General features: G+C 40.7%; 1 protein-coding gene across 1 annotated transcript; it reads right to left on the reverse strand.

Moving 5' to 3' along the window:
* Nucleotides 1-775: 775 nt before the first annotated feature.
* Nucleotides 776-16,824, reverse strand: CHMP5 (charged multivesicular body protein 5). The gene is made up of 8 exons (XM_032299969.1): nt 16,559-16,824; nt 15,580-15,684; nt 14,099-14,145; nt 11,261-11,354; nt 10,765-10,836; nt 5,757-5,865; nt 4,074-4,186; nt 776-1,457 (listed from the first exon to the last, which is right to left on the reverse strand). Exons 1-8 carry the CDS (start codon nt 16,625-16,627, stop codon nt 1,407-1,409), a joined length of 660 nt encoding a protein of 219 aa, XP_032155860.1. The 5' UTR covers nt 16,628-16,824; the 3' UTR covers nt 776-1,406.
* Between the last annotated feature and the right edge of the window lie 126 nt (nt 16,825-16,950).

The raw sequence follows: 16,950 nt of genomic DNA on the forward strand, positions 1-16,950 counted from the left end.
AACTCAGAAAAGCCAAGAAAGATTTCAAGAAGGTAATGATGAATACTGTATGTTTGCTCCCTCTGGAAGGCTTCTTGAGAAGGTGAGGTTGGAGATGGAAGAGGGTTACATATGTTATCTTATCCCCACTTATAACTAGACAAGAGTGAACTCCTGAAGAGAGGAAATGTGATTGTTCTCACTAACTCCTGGGCTGGTACAGAGACTTCTACAAAGCTGGTGTTCCTAAATGCATATTGGTTTGATCTGCAGACACATGAGAGTCGGGTACAGATGACAGTGTGAGGCACCCAGCTAGGCTGGAGGGGGAATGCTGCTGGCAAGAAGTTGAGTGAAGAAGGGAGGACAGGATCATTAAAGACTCTGAAATTGGGCAGGAGTTGAACTTGCTGTAGCACTTCAGGCACCTTCCAAGAAAAGAATGAAGCCATTGCTTTTTTATTGTTAAAAATCCTTCCTTTGAGACTAGCCCGTTGTTGCAGTTAACAAGTTACTTATGACCATTACTTCAATTATTCCTCACAAAAGCTGTCTGTGAGCTAAGCATGATTTTACTAATAAGAAAACAGAAGGTTAGAGAAGCTGAATAGACTACTCAATAGTTAGTAAATGGTAGACCCAGGGCCCAAGCCCAGACTGTTCCTTGCTCTTTCCTCACAATGCTACTGGTTAATTTGGTTTCTGTAGTGGAGTGATAGGCTGAAATGACATTAGAATTCTATTAAATTTGGTTTCCACAGTAAAGGTTTTAAGCTGAAGTGATATTAAAATTATATCCTTTTGAAAAATATTTATTGAGTATAAATAAATGTCCTATACATTAAATATCAAGAAATATTCATTATTGATTACAAGTCAAGATGTAATACTGAGGGAACTATAGAATCAAAATACCCACTCATGATACAGTAGTGATAATTCCATTCCAATACTGGACATAGTAATGTTTTGTTCATAAGACACAACTAAACCCATCACTTTAACCAACCTATAACACAATAGAAAAGGATTGTGACTCATAATATGAACAGCCCCAATAATCTCATCTTTGTCTTAACGATTTACCAAGTCATTTTGAGACTGTAGAGTTACACTGTCATAGATTTTTAGGATTCCATTTCCTTAGTTTTATTTCAAATTATTATTAATGAATGGAAACAAGTCATACAAGCCAAAGATACTTTTAAACTAAGTTCATTTTTCATAAGAAAAAAAAGGAATCAAATTTTAGTACAAAGAAAGCATCTCCCAAGCAATGAGTCTCTTAATGGAAAAAATAAAAGAGCAGTGTATTATTAAACTTTCCTTCAAAGCAAGGAAAGAAACCTAAATCTGTTATGGTAAATTTGGAAAGATAGTCCCATAATATGTGTTTGTTTTACAAGATATACTTGAATGATGCAAATCTATGAAGCAGGGATCTGTGGCAATCCAAATTCATCCACCAGAACTCCATCCTGTAAAAAGGAAGCAATGTTTAGTGCCACTATTTTTCCACTTGATAAAAAAGATTACAAACATTTAACAGTTAAAACTCATTTCTACGTATTAAATCAATCAAAACCAAAATCCCACTCATGAGAATGAGCTTGACCGGGTGCGGTGGCTCACGCCTGTGATCCCAGCACTTTGGGAAGCTGAGGCGGGCAGATCACGAGGTCAAGAGATCGAGAACATCCTGGCCAACATGGTGAAAACCCATCTCTATTAAAAATACAAAAATTAGCTGAGCATGGTGGCGCATGCCTGTAGTCCCAGCTACTTGGGAGGCTGAGGCAGGAGAATTGCTTGAACCCAGGAGGCGGAGGTTGCAGTTAGCCGAGATTGCGCCACTGCATTCCAGCCTGGCGCCTGGTGACAAAGCAAGACTCTGTCTAAAAAAAAAAAAAAAAAAAAAAAAAAAGTGAGAATGAGCTTTTTCATGAAAGGTAAAGGAGGAAGTGATGAATCAAGAAGAGAACTAGAAAGGACCAAAAGGGGGATCCTCCACAGGGGAAAGAGAGTGAAAAAGAGAGAAAGAGAAATCTAAGAGTAAACCTGGAAAGGGGAAAAGGAGGCTGGAGGGTCAAGGAAGAAAGGTTATGGAGTTGGCTCTTGCCTCCATATTTGCATTTTCACTCTGATCCTGAATGTGGACCAATAGCTTTCCTAGCCTCCCAAATCCTTGAAGGAGCAGTGCCCTCGGATAGGGAGTCACTTTCATATCATGCTTTACTATAATCATAGGCAGTGATACCACTATCACTAAAAAAAAAAAAAAAAAAAACCAGGACTGCTCTATCTGTGGAGTAGCCATTCTTTTATTCCTTTACTTTAAAAACAACAACAACAGGCCGGGCACAGTGGCTCACAACTGTAATCCCAGCACTTTGGGAGGCTAAGGCAGGCGGATCATTTGAGGTAAGGAGTTTAAGGCCAGCCTAACATAGTAAAACCCCATCTCTACTAAAAATTCAAAAAATTAGCCAGGCGTGGTAAAGCATGCCTGTAATCTCAGCTACTTGGGAGGATGAGGTGGGAGGATTGCTTGAACCTGGGGGTGAAGGTTGCAGTGAGCTGAGATGGTGATACTGCACTCCAGGGTGGGTGACAGAGTAAGACTCCATCTCGAAAAGATAAAAACAACAACAACAAAAACTCCATATATCCACAGCATATTTAACTCAGGAATCTGTGACCTTCTAAAAGTGGAAATAACATAGATGCTTCAGGGACTTGTTACTAGGAAATTAACAAGGTGGGCTATGGTAGTGTTAATAAAATTATTTCATGGGTTGTTAAGAAAAAGCAACCCATGGACCTCGGACCTTGAAGTTGCCAGAGAGGTCAGGGAGGAGTGGGCAGTTCAGAAAGGCAAGACTATCCCAGGCCCAACAGAGAAGGGAGGGATGCAACAGAGGAAGATGTACACTAACAGCAATCAGCAATAATGGATCTAAGAAATTACCTGTTCCCTGCCCTTTGCTCTCACATTTTACAGGTAGGAAAAACTGATGAGGTTTAGAAAGAAGACATAAATTTCTGCTATTTTGTCCAAAGTCACACCACACCCAGCCTGGCTGTCATTATTAGTGGCTCACACCTGTAATCCCAGCACTCTGGGAGGCCGAGGCAGGCAGATCACTTGAGGCCAGGAGTTCAAGACCAGCCTGTCCAACATGGTGAAACCCCATCTCTACTAAAAATACAAAAATTAGCCAGGCGTGCTGGCGTGCACCTGTAATCCCAGCTACCTGGGTGGCTGAGGCACGAGGATCGCTTGAACCAGGGAGGGGGAGGTTGCAGTGACCCAAGATCACACCTCTGTACTCCAGCCTGGGTGACAAGAATGAGTGTCTCCAAAAAAAAAAAAAAAAACCATAATCATGTAGATTTGAACAGAGTTTTAAGTTTGCAAAGTCTTTTACATAGAAGATCTAATTTGTCTGCACAACAATTATGTGAGATACTTGTAATTATCTGCATTTTGCTGAAGCAAGGAAAACAAAAGCTTACAACTAAGCAATTAGTCATACTTAGTGCCAGGTGTCCGGATTCTTTTGCCTTAAATTAGAATCTTTCTACATTAAGTTTTATGCTTAAATTATTTATCTGTAGTTTAAAAAGTCCACCCATTCTAAACTCTTGTGTGTACAGGAAAAAAAAGAAAAAAAAAAAAAACTAAGAAAAAGAAACGCAAATAAAATTAAAAATCCACCCAAAATAATTAACTCGTGTGTATGGTGAGTGAGACATTGTCACTGCTACTTAGCAAGTCTCACCTATGTGTTGCTTATGCTTTTACAGGAAATGTCTAAGACCCATCAGTGGTGCCCAGTGCCAGCTCACAACAAAGGTGATTATGTATGTTACATAAATTGTCATTGTATAAAAACATTCCTGAGCCTCAGTGACAGTATTTATGCAGTCAGTTCATCATTGAATACAGAAAAACTGGACCTTCAAGGGTTCACAAAATAATGCCGAGAACCGTCTTTGTTCTAATGTAAGACGACATTTTAGATTCCCAGACTTATGGTCAAGCATAAGCCTTTGCTATTTTGAATTAAAATATAAACAGAAAAAGCTTTCACCTTGTTTTTTGTGTCAGTGGGAACACCTTCTGGAATTGCAGGTGCAGATGCTGCTTCATCCAAATAAGAACTGTCTTCATCAGCCAGAAGCTCATCACCCAGTGCATCCAACTCTGAGATCAAAACAGTCAACATTTTTAAAAAATGTAAGCAAGAAAACTGGCAGCTAATAAATTCTCTCATTTACTGATGAACTTGAAAGAAGGCAGTGAAAGAGGGTATGAGATTGTTGTATGCTGTGTGACCATTACATGAAATCAGACTCTAAAAATAAGTCTATGGTAAAATAAAAATAAGTTGGAAGTAGTCAAGAGGAATGACAACAGCAGGTAGAGACTCATCAGGGGCAACTGAAGATGGGAAATTGAAAAATAAAGAAATAAATGAAAAAAAAAAAAAGGTTCTAAGCAAAAATAGACCATGGAGAGAGCCGGAAAGAAGCAGCAGTAATGTAACAGGGGAATCACACAATAGAAATCCAGTGTGGAATGGTTCAGTCATCTACCCGGTTACTCATGCTAGAAATTGACAGCCACCCTTGACATCTCCCACTTCTTCCACATCCAACCAATCAATAAGTCTTGTCCACTCGACTTTCTAAGATTTCTTCAATCTGTCCACTTCTGTCTGTTTCTGCTACCATCACCCTAGCTAGTCTCAGCCACCATCATCTCTTAAATGACTATAGCAATAGCTTCCAGACTGCTGTCCCTGAGGCCACTTGACAACACTTCTCATTTTTTCATGCTAACCCCTACTCATCCTTCAGGTCCCATATCTCTCCCCGACTACTAACTAGGTTAGAGTCCCTTAGTATGTCCTCCATGGTACCCCCTACTTCTTCCCTATAGCCTGTGCTCTAGTAATTAATTACTTGAAGCAAACCATTTATGTCTTGCACTGGTAGAGGAGAAACTTCATGAATGTAGGGACTGCATTTTTCTTCAGTGCTAAATTCCTACCACCTTGTATAGTACCTGGCATACAGCAGGTGCATATTAAGTATTTGCCAACTATTGTTTCTTTTTTTTTCTTTTCTTTTGAGAGAAGGTCTCACTCTGTTGCCCAGGCTACAGTGGCGTGATCTTGGCTCACTGGAACCTATATCTCCTGGGCTCAAGTGATCCTTCCACCTCAGCCTCCAAGGAGCTAGGACCACAGGTGCATACCATCATGCCTGGGTAATTTTTGTATTTTCTGTAGAGACAGGATTATGTCATATTGCTCAGCCTGATCTTGAACTCGTGGGCTTGAGTAGATCCGCCTACCTTGGCCTCCCAAAGTGCTGGGATTACAGACGTAAGCCACTGCACCTGGCCCTAACTATTGTTTCTTAATTGGTTATGCTGTTCTGAAGGAAAGGACTCCAACTAGGAAAATAGGGAGAACAAAATCAAAAGGAATATAGCAAGGAAAGGCCAGATTGAGGATACTTACACATACTAAGCACCAGGTCAAGGCCTCTACCTGGACCTTCCGTCAGAGTTGATACATCCCACTGTTATTGGTGGAGTATGCAATCTGATGTGGCTGCCTCGCAAGCTCTTTGCCCAGGAACAGTACCATAAACTAACCTTCAGGAAATCCTGATAGAAATTTTCACTAGCATTGGGGAAAAGGTTCCAGGCAGTTGTTCCTTTTGGACTCCAAAACTAAATATAGATTATTTTTCTCATAAATTACCTGCTTCTAGGTCATCTTCATCCAGTTCTGGGGTGCCGTAACTGCGACTCAGTGCTTCTTGGATTTCATTTGCATCTTCCATCATATCCTCTAGCTGGTCTTGTAAATCCTATGGAAATATGTATGAGAGGATTTTCTCATTTACCGTTTTCTTCTAGGTACCCACTTCCCCTACATTCTCCTTTGAATATAGACATGAGCAACTTTTAAAAAGATAATGTAAAATGCCAAGCACATAAACAGTTCTCAACAACTGTTAGTTCACCTCCCCGTCCCAGTCTTTAGCTAGTAATTTCTTAATGTCAACAACTGAGCAGACACTCCTCTAAAGGACAGGTTCAAGTAACTCTTAAACATTCCTTCCAATTAAAAGTATGAGAGATTGCTTAAAGAATTAAAAATCACAAGCCCAAAGATGTCCTCTAATAATAACTATGAATGTTACTGACCCACATAATCCCCCACCTATTTTTGGTGGCAAAATATGAACTTAAAGCTTAGAATTGGTGATCTCACATTTTATTTTATTTTATTTTATTTTTTTATTTTTTTTTGAGACGGAGTTTCGCTCTTGTTACCCAGGCTGGAGTGCAATGGTGCGATCTCGGCTCGCCGCAACCTCCGCCTCCTGGGTTCAGGCAATTCTCCTGCCTCAGCCTCCTTAGTAGCTGGGATTACAGGCACGCGCCACCATGCCCAGCTAATTTTTTGTATTTTTAGTAGAGATGGGGTTTCACCATGTTGACCAGGATGGTCTCGATCTCTAGACCTCGTGATCCACCCGCCTACATTTTATTTTTTACTTTATTTATTTATTTATTTATTTATTTAGATGGAGTCTCACTTTGTCACCCAGGCTGGAGTGCAATGGTGCAATCTCGGCTCACTGCAACCTCCGCCTCCCGGGTTCAAGTGATTCTCCTGCCTCAGCCTCCTGAGTAGTTGGAGTTACAAGTGCGCACAACCATGCCTAGGTAATTTTTGTATTTTCAGTAGAGACGGAGTTTCGCCATGTTGGCTAGGCTAGTCTCAAACTCCTGACCTCAGGTGATCCGCCCACCTCGGCCTCCCAAAGTGCTGGAATTACAGGCATGAGCTACTGCACCCAGCCACATTTGATTTTAAAGTGCTTCATGGAAGTCCAAAGTCCTATGTGAGAACAGATGATCATCCGCTCTCCACTATTACAGAATGTATAACTTGAACATTAAATCAAGCAACCATCTTGATCTAAACTATCAATCCTTTTCTAGTTAATGAAGACAGGGAAGTTATTGAGACAAGCAAATTATTCTTCTCAAGTCAGCCAAAGATGATTATACTGTGTAGAGAAAGAAGGCAAGAGTAGAAACTACTGAAGTGGTACAAAAAGTTAGTTGTACATGGCCCATCCTGGATGGAGAACCAGAAAGGGAATCATGATAGGTGTCACAGTTGAGACAAGGCTGGTGAAAAAATGGACTGAGTGCATAAATCATGTATGAATAATCTACCTGTGCTCAACTGGGAGATTACTACAAGGCTAAAAATGCAGTTGTCCCTTGATATACGCAAGGCATTGGTTCCAGGATGTCTGCCTATACCAAAATGTGCCCATATCCAAGTCCCCAGTTGGCCCTCCATATAGGTGGTTTTGCATCCTGCAAATACTGTATTGTCAATCTGCTTTTGGTTGAAAAATATCTTCATGTAAATGACTCATGCAGTTCAAACTGCACGTGCTATTCAAGGGTAAACTATAATGTGAAACCAATCTAAGAAGTGGTATAGTATCACAAAGGGCAGCTGGTATAATGGTTAGGAGTGAGACTCTGGAGTCAGACATACCCAAGTTCAATTTTGCCATGACTCAATGAGAAGTAATGTCTCTAAGCCTTATTTTCCTTGTTTGTAAAATGGAATTATTAGTAGCCACATCTCACTGGGGTTGTTGTAAGGGTTCACTGGAATAATATATGTAAAACACTAAGCACCTAATACTATATATATTCACTGTATTAAGTATGTGCAGAACAACAATTTGCTCTTCATATATTAAAATTCCACACAGATGGGAACAGAACTAGTGCTGATAAAGCAAAAGGACCAAATCAGCACCATTTATCCTTCAGAATTTCTACAGCAATGCAAGACATTTGATAATTCTGTCAGGCACAGTGGCTTATGCCTGTAAACCCAGCACTTTGGGAGGCCAAAGTGGGTGGATCACTTGAGCTCAGGCGTTTGAGAGCGACCTGGGCAACATGGCAAAACCTTGTCTCTACAAAAGATACAAAAATTAGCTGGGCATGGCACATGCCTGTAGTCCCAGCTACTCAGTAGACTGAAGTGGGAAGGTGGCTTGAGCCTGGGAGGCAGAGGTTGCAGTGAGCTGAGACTGAGTCACTGTATCCAACCTGGGGAACAGCAAAAGAAAAAGGAAAAAAGAAAATTCCTTCCTGGCCCCCAAATTAGAGTGAGTTTCCATATAAAGGTGAAAAGGGTAGTGAAATGGAGGGGAAAAGAATTTTTTTTAACTTTGATTTTCTGCATTTCCAAGTACCAAACTGCAGCATTATATGCATGTTTAACACTCTGCTACACAGAGAAGCACTGGCTGAGTAATAATTAAAAGACAGTGAAAATAACAGAGAAAGCTAATCAAGTCAAGCTTATACAATAGTATTACACATCAAAACATGTCTTCCCAAATCGTCTATGAATAGGATTCCTAGCAACAGACTCCAGGATAGACACAGAAAAAACTCATCCCACAAAGAATTAGCTGGTTCTCTGTTGTATAAACAAACAAAAGCAATATAAAAAAATATAAGCACTAAGCTAAAAACAACATTGATGTAGTAATATGCAGAAACTGAAAAAAGAAAAACAGACCTACACACACACAGAGAACAGCAAAATAAAAAGTTAAAGCTATAAAACAATGGAAATGTTTTCCAAGTAAAGCATTTTAGAAAAATAAATCTAACCAAAAAATTCAAATCTAACCAAAGACACATACACACCAAAAGAGTTAAAGGGGCTCTCCACCTGTCATGCTGGCAATCTATTGGAGGACAGGAAAAGGATAATTAGGCAGGGAGACAGACAGACAACCACAGGTGAAAGACGAAGAGACATACAAAACATTCACAAAGACTAAAGTTTCTCTTTTGTTCATATTAAATACCTCTAATTAAAACACAAGGAACCCTAAAAGCAGAAAATACCATTGCATTTCATTATATTTTATTAGCAAACAGTATTACACAAAAAAAGATGGCTGGGAGTGGTGACTCACACCTGTAATTCCAGCACTTTTTGAGGCTGAGGTGGGCGGATCATCTGAGGTCAGGAGTTTGAGACCAGCCTGGCCAACATCTCCGCTAAAAATACAAAAATTAGCCAGGCATGGTGGCGCAGGCCTGTAGTCCCAGCTACTCGGGAGACTGAGGCAGAACTGCTTGAACCCAAGAGGTGGAGGCTGCAGTGAGCCGACCGCACCACTGCATTCCAGCCTGGGTGACAGAGCAAGACTCTGTCTCAAAAAAAAAAAAAAAAAAAAAAATGCATACACAGAACATTTTTATCAGTGAAGATCCTACGGAGTATCACAAAGTTTAATTCCATGCATGCAGACACTTGTGGAGGATTAGAAACAGCCAAGGGCAACCTAAGGAGGGGTGCTTGAAAAAATAAGAAAGGGGAGGAATGCCTTCACTCTTACTAAAGATCAGCATTACCAGAAACTACCTTTGCAGAGGCAATAAAATGCCTTGTATGCAGTAACTGCTCACCCAACAAACACTGCTTGAATCAGGCTGTACTGCTTTCTCTCCTTCTCTCCTGTTTTTTATTTTTATTTTTATCTCCTTTTATAACCTCTGATTCATCATCCATCAAATACTTTCTGAGCACAAATTATGGCAGGGCATTATCGTGAGCACCGCGGATACAGCAGTGAACAAAGTAAGTCCTTGCACTCAAGGAAATGAGCATTCTAGTCAGGGGGTAAAGGTCAAGAGCAGTATTTTATTTACAGAAAGGAAGACTCTCTCTCCTCTGACCAGTTACCACTCACTCCCTCTGCTATCTCCTCTTGCCACCTGGGCTGTTCATCTGACAGCTAGGAGCTGCCAAGCTCTTAGGGCTCACCTCCCTGGTCAAAACCCAATTCCAATAAGAAATGCTAACTTTAAGGAACTAATGACATTATTATTAAAAATCTAAGGAGAATTACTAGAAAAGGGATTTACCAAGTCTACTATGCCAGGAGTTAGGTTAAGCCCTTTACATACGCTTTGCTTATATACCTTCATTTAACATTCATGACAATCCTGGGAATAGGCAACAACATCACTACTCTACCACTGAAGAAACAAACTAAAAGTCATTGAGTTAGTTAAAAGTAACTGCTGTATGCTATTACAGGCCAGGCATTGTATGCATAGATATACTAGCTCATTTATTTCATCCTCATAATATAGATGTTCCTTGACTTATCATAGGGTTACATCCTAATAAACCCATCATAAGTTCAAAATATCTTAAAGTAGAAAATGCATTTAATACATCTAACCTATTAAACCATCACTTAGCCTAGCCTACCTTAATTGTACTCAGAACACTTATACATTAGCCTATAGTTGGGCAAAATCATTTAACGGCCTATTTTGTAATAAAGTGTTGAGTATTTCATGTCATTTACTGAATATTGTACTGAAACTGAAAAACAGAATGGTTATGTGGATACTCAAAGTATGGTGTCTACTGAATGCATATAGTATTTGCACCATCATCAAATTGAAAACGCATTAAGTTCAACTGTCTTAAATCGGGGACTGTCTGTAACCGTATGTGGTACTAGGAAACTGAGATATTTGGTACCCTTTCTTGAAGTCACTCTACTAGTAAATGGCAGCCTGAGGATTTAATTTCTCTACTGTGCTCTTCCTATCACACACACACACTGGTTTGGATTCTCTCAAAAACTAGTGTACCTTCTTGCAGAAACTAGCATACGTCTCACCTCTATCTGGTCGATTTTCACTTGCTTGTATGCCTTCTTCATTTCCTTTACTCCCAGTTTCATAGCATCAACCTAAAAAAAGGAAGAAGAAAACACAATGTCTTAGGTAGTCATGGTGGTTAAATTGTCTTTATTTATTTATTTATTTGAGACAGAGTTTCGCTCTTGCTGCCCAGACTGGAGTGCAACAGCTCAATCTCAGTTCACTGCAGCCTCTACCTCCCCGGTTCAAGTGATCTTCCTGCCTCAGACTCCCAAGTAGCTGAGATTACAGGTGTACGTCACCACACCCAGCTACTTTTGTATTTTTTGTATTTTCACCAGGTTGGTCAAGCTGTTCTCGAACTCCTGACCTCAGATGGCCCACCCAACTTGGCTTCCCAAAGTGTTTGGATTACAGGCATGAGCCACTGCGCCTGGCCAGTTAAACTGTCTTTAAAAAGCCATAGGAAAAGAAAATAAGAATAAAGAAATGAAATAATGGGAAAAGGAGTACCGTGGTCTTGGTGTCCTTCAATGACTGAATGGTATAATTGGCTTGTTCCATGTTGAATGACTGTTGGGCGAGATTGTCTCGCTGCTGCTCATACCTTTTCAGAGTAAATTGAGAATGGCAAATATATGAGCCAGATAGAAATCCTGAAGAACAAAGTATCCTTACACTAAATAAGAGTATTTTCTTTAAAAAAAAGGAGCAAAAACCTTAAAAATTAGATGACACACAGAAAAACTGGCAAAAACAATTTAATCATTCTAACACAAATAACATTTGATATGTCCCTCCAGTCTTTTTCCTTTGCATGTACAATCATGAGTCGCTTAACAATGGGGATATGTTCTAAGAAATATGTTGTTAGGCAATCTCATCACTGTGCAAACATCAGACAGTGTACTTGCACAAACCTAGATGGTATAGCCCACTACTCACCTAAGCTATATGATATAGTCTACTGCTTGCTCCTAGGCTACAAACCTGTACAGCATGTTACTCTACTGAGTATTGTAGCCAATTGTAACACAATTGTAAGTATTTATGTATCTAAACATCATATAGAAAAGATACAGTTAAAATACAGTATTATATCCTTATAGGAGCCAGAGTGATATAATGCAGTCTGTTCTGTCATTGACAAAACCATTGTTATACAGCACATTACTGTATTTTAGTTATAACACTACTTTCCAATTAACATTATAGCATTTGCTTTTTTCTGTGTTGCTGCATATTTTAATGTCTTTATAATTATTTCCTATGATAAATATCCAGAAGTGAAATTCTTAGAGCAAAAGGTAAAACTATTTTTAAGGCTCTTCATACATATAGCTAAATGTTTTTCCAGAATTTTGAACTCCTTGAAGACAGGCAGATTTTATTTTATTTATTTATTTACTTAATTATTTGTTTAGAGACAGTCTCGCTCTGTCGCCCAGGCTGGAGTGTAGTGGTGCCATCTGAGCTCATTGTAATCTCTGCCTCCTGGGTTCAAGCGATTCTCCTGCCTCAGCCTCCCAAGTAGGTGGGACTACACGCCTGTGCAACCACGCCTTGGAGTTTCACCATGTTGGCCAGGCTGATCTCCAACTCATGACCTCAAGTGATCTGCTATTTTGGTCTCCCAAAGTGCTGGGATTATAGGCATGAGACACTGTGCCCAGCCTCAGGTGTATTTTATTAATCTTGTATTCATAAATAGGTAATCCATCTGACTTAATATAATGTCTGGTGTTCAAAATGTTTTTAAAATAAAGTTTTATATCAAATTATAATACTACTCAAAGACTTCTGTCACTATGGTCTTTATGCAATATTTGGAAACAATCTAACTATCCAACCAGAAAAAGAATGGTCCAATCATGGTGTAAGCAAATGGTAGAATATTATAATCTCATTAAAAAAAATAAAATTTCCAAAGAATATTTAAAAGAACAGGGAAATACGCATGATATAACATTTTTTTTTTTTTTTTTTTTTTTTGAGACGGAGTTTCCCTCTTATTACCCAGGCTGGAGTGCAATGGCACGATCTCGGCTCACCGCAACCTCCGTCTCCTGGGTTCAGGCAATTCTCCTGCCTCAGCCCCCTGAGTCGCTGGGATTACAGGCACGCACCACCATGCCCAGCTAATTTTTTTCTGTATTTTTAGTAGAGACGGGGTTTCACCATGTTGACCAGGATGGTCTCGATCTCTTGACCTCATGATCCACCCGCCTCGGCCTCCCAAAGTGCTGGGATTACAGGCTTGAGCCACCGCGCCCGGCCTCATGATATAACATTAAGTGGAAAAGGATAACCTACATATACACAATACAATTTCAGTTTTCTTCTAAAAAGTTATATAGACACATACCACATATGCAGAGGCAGAGAAAAGAAACTGGAAGAAATTAGCATTTTGAAGGTGGTTATTTCTAGTAGTAAGAATCTAGGTCAATTTTATTTTCTTCTGTTCATATTTATGTATTTTCCAAGTTTCTACAATGAACCTGTATTCTTTTTATAGCAAAAAAGGTTACTTAAAACTAGCAATGCTACCAATTAAGAAGGTAAATCACTTCACGACACTCCCACCAGTCTAGGCATTACAATTTCTTTTTCCAATTTGATCTAATTTAAAAGGAGGAAGATGGTGTCTGGTATCCTATAAAAAGTCATTTAAAAATAGGAAGACAGATATTGATAATCTTTCTAGTTTCTTAACAGCAAATTACACCTAACCTCCAAAACCCTGTAGAGGATCACATCAGCTGAACAGTCCACAGAGGTAGGCACCAAAGATACCTTAGCTTGTGCTCAAAATTGGGACATAGTCACCTAAAACAAATTAAGGATCTTAAAATTTATTATGATGGGAGGAAACAAACATTTAGGATTCCTAACTTTACAAACAAAAACAAAAAAGGCACACTCGAAAATAAATAATAGGAAAACCAACCCTATGGATCTGGTCAGTTCAAAACAGTAGTCACTAACCATATAAAGCTACTTAGGTTATTTAAATTGCCTAAAATTTAAACTTCAATTCCTTAGTCACACTAGCCACATTTCAAGTGCTCAATAACCACATGTGGCTAACAGCTACTATATTGAACACACAGATATAGAACATCTCCATCACAACAGAAAAAGTTCTATTTAGATGGAAGTTGCTACAACAGACATTGCTGAACACATAGTGGGGAAGAACCCAGCTAACTGTATTTAATTGCACGTCAATGAAAATTCGTAATTACATCAAGAGTGCTTAGAAAATAGTATGAAAACCTGAAGGAATGGAAGATCATTTCCCTTTTAGTTAAACCTGCTAGAGGGAAAGAGATTGTGTATGTAACTTACATCCGCTTTTGCTTTAAAACTCGCAATGCTTTCTGCTTGACCATATTCTGGAAAGAAAAAGATTTAATAAAAATAAAGCGGAAAACACACATACAGTAAAAGAAATTTCCAATAGCCTCAAACTCACATGGCTATTTCCTCTTTTCTTCAAAATAGTAGAAATAATGGCTCCTGGATTCTGTTCTTCCCCTCCCAAAGGCAGGTATCTCTAAGGTCTAGTCTTTAAGCCTTAGCTCCTATCTGTCTTTGCATCCCACATCCCAGAGTCCTGAACTACTTTCCCTTTTTCTAATGCATATTATCTCTACCTCTAGCCCCCAAAATGCTGATTCTGTATATCTAGTTGCCTTAGGGAGAGTCATCATTTGTATAGCCTATCAACTTAACTTCAACAATTCCTAACTCCTAAACCTTACCTCACCTTGGAAATAAGTAACAATGGCCCCACCAATCTCTCACCTCTCCAGGTTGAAAACCTTTATATCAACCTTATCTCTCCCCTTTTTGTTCTTTCTTCATGCACAGTCTTCCTGTTAACTGATTTCAGAACTCACTTTCAAACTGATTCTTTGGTTTCCTATCACCATGGTTTGGGCTTTCATTGTCTCAAGTCTACATGGGCTTTCCTGCCTCTGGTGGTTCTTCATTCCACACCATCCACTAAGATGGCTGGGATGGGAAAGGCCTTTCTTTTCTATAGAATTCTGTAGATCATTTTACTTGTCTTCTCCAATGAGGAAGGAAAAATAGATATTACTTCACAGATGATCATAATTCACATTTACTGAGTGCTACTGTGTACTAGATGTAGTGCTATGCAGGTCACATCAATTACCTCATTTAATCCTCACACTGTAAGGCAGGTATTATCTCTGTTTTACATATGGGAAAACAGAGGTTCAGTGATATACCCAGGCTCACATGGTTAATAACTTATGGACCTGGAGAAAACAAGGTAGTTCTATATCCACAGTCCACGTGCTTAAACACAGTATTTTATGTTCCTACCTAACAGGAGTGGAAAATAAGTGACTTTATCAAGATCAAAACTACTAGGCAATGACAGTGTTACTATTAGAACACTGGTTCCGGATGCCTAGTTCAGTTTTTCCCAGCAGGCCACTCCTTAAGCAGTCTAATATACCAACCTAATCTGACCAGCTTGGCAAGTCACTGATCCTGAGCACAGCCTAGTCCTCCTCTCCAGATCACTACCTTCTCAGTATAATGGGCTAATTCTCATATACATGCTTCTAGACATGTGATCAGCATCTCTTTCCACAAGATCAAATCCCAGCCTCCCATCCATATTTGGTTGCAAACTGTCCTCCCTAAAGGAAACACCCTCACGTTTTCTCCTTACCAGATTGTAAGCATCTCTTCAGTAGGGATGCTCACAGCCCCTACACTAGGCTCTATTTCTATAGGTGTTAAAAGTAGGCTGTGCCAGCACCTTGTGCAGCAGTTGCTGCCTACATTACCTTTGCAGGACCCTCTCTCATCTTCTTGATCTGATCCTTGTACTTTACTAGATCAGCATCCAATCGAGAAATCTTCTTGTCAATGGATTCTGCCCTGCTGTCCACCTTGGGGGAAAACATCAAGTGCACTGGTAGTTACTGCAATACACTTATTTCAGAAGGGGCAGGTAGAGAGGAAGGAATATAGAGGAAGAAAAGAAAAAAAGCAGCTTATGGGGAAGGGTGAAAAGCAGTGGTTAGCAAAGAGGGGTATTCCCAACCAGAAACCCTGGGCTTTCATAAATTATACTCTGACCTTCCCTGCCATACTGCCCCATTTCTGATATACCAGCTAGCCCTCAAGTGGGTTGGGGCAGATAATAATTTGAGAATCACGGGGCTGAGTTGGAATTTCCCTGGAATCAGAGACTAGCCAGGCTGAGAGCTCATCCAAGAGGTGCATGAAATGGGCCAGTGCCCAGTGGATACCAGCTGATTGTAGATCTAATGCCATTTCCTAGATCGGGGATGGTGGTTTAATCTGAGGGGTCAGGATTCTGAGTTTTGTGTTACTGAGATCCAGGATTGAGGTACCGACATGTTGACCTAAGGTATCAAGCTGAGTTCTGATGTGAGCTGGGGATGACAGCTGATAGAAGGGTAAGGGATCAGGCAGAACGAGGTGGGAAGGGTATGTGGGCCTAGGGCTGGGTGAGGTGAGAGGATCAAGGCGAGAGCGAGTGGACGGACAATGGGCATCAAAACGCGTTGGGTGTAGGTAGGACAAGGCAGTGACAGGGTTAGGGGGTCCCTGGTTTGTGGCGTTAGGAATGACTTGGGTAACAGGGATGAAGGAGAGAAGATGGGATTGAAAGGGCCGACGTGTAAGGGGCCCAGGACCAGGAATGAAGTGGAGGAATAGGGGCCTGGCGCCGGGGGTGGGCGGGGTCGGGTGTGTCAGAGGTCCTGAGCCTACTTATATGCATGGTCAAATGCCCACCGTGCCAATGCAGTCAGTCAGGCTGGGCGGCGGAGCCTTGGGTTTCGCTTTCCCGAAGAATCGGTTCATCTCGAGCGGCCGCGAAGAAACCCAAGCACTGGAGCAAAACCAGAGGCGGAAGCAGAGTCACCCCGCCTCGACTTCCGGCCCCACCCTCGTGCGCAAGCGCAATATGCTTCCAGTAGTTTCCCGACCCTTTTTCCAGATTTTCAGTCAGGTCTTCCCGGGAAAGAACGCTAAACGACTCCGTGCACCCGGAGAGAGCCTGCAGGGGGCGGGGTGTTGGTGGAAGGAGTGGGAGGGGTTTCACCAGAGAAAGGCGGGGCCTCAGCCGAGTGGGTGGGGCCTGGAGGCAACTATAGCGGAATAGGGCGGGGAGGGGGCGGGGCCGG

The sequence above is a fragment of the Sapajus apella genome, unplaced genomic scaffold, assembly GCF_009761245.1.
Source record: "Sapajus apella isolate SASKATOON/1434 unplaced genomic scaffold, GSC_monkey_1.0 scaffold42, whole genome shotgun sequence".
Classification (NCBI taxonomy): domain Eukaryota; kingdom Metazoa; phylum Chordata; class Mammalia; order Primates; family Cebidae; genus Sapajus; species Sapajus apella.

What these genes read in the sequence shown, in the direction of transcription:
- CHMP5 (XM_032299969.1), bottom strand. Translation starts at nt 16,627, where the DNA reads ATGAACCGATTCTTCGGGAAAGCGAAACCCAAGGCTCCGCCGCCCAGC. An exon ending in TGAGAGAGGGTCCTGCAAAG is followed by an intron (nt 14,146 to 15,579) that starts GTAATGTAGGCA and finishes TTTTCTTTCCAG; the next exon opens with AATATGGTCAAGCAGAAAGC. An exon ending in CCACTGACACAAAAAACAAG is followed by an intron (nt 1,458 to 4,073) that starts GTGAAAGCTTTT and finishes TCCTTTTTACAG; the next exon opens with GATGGAGTTCTGGTGGATGA.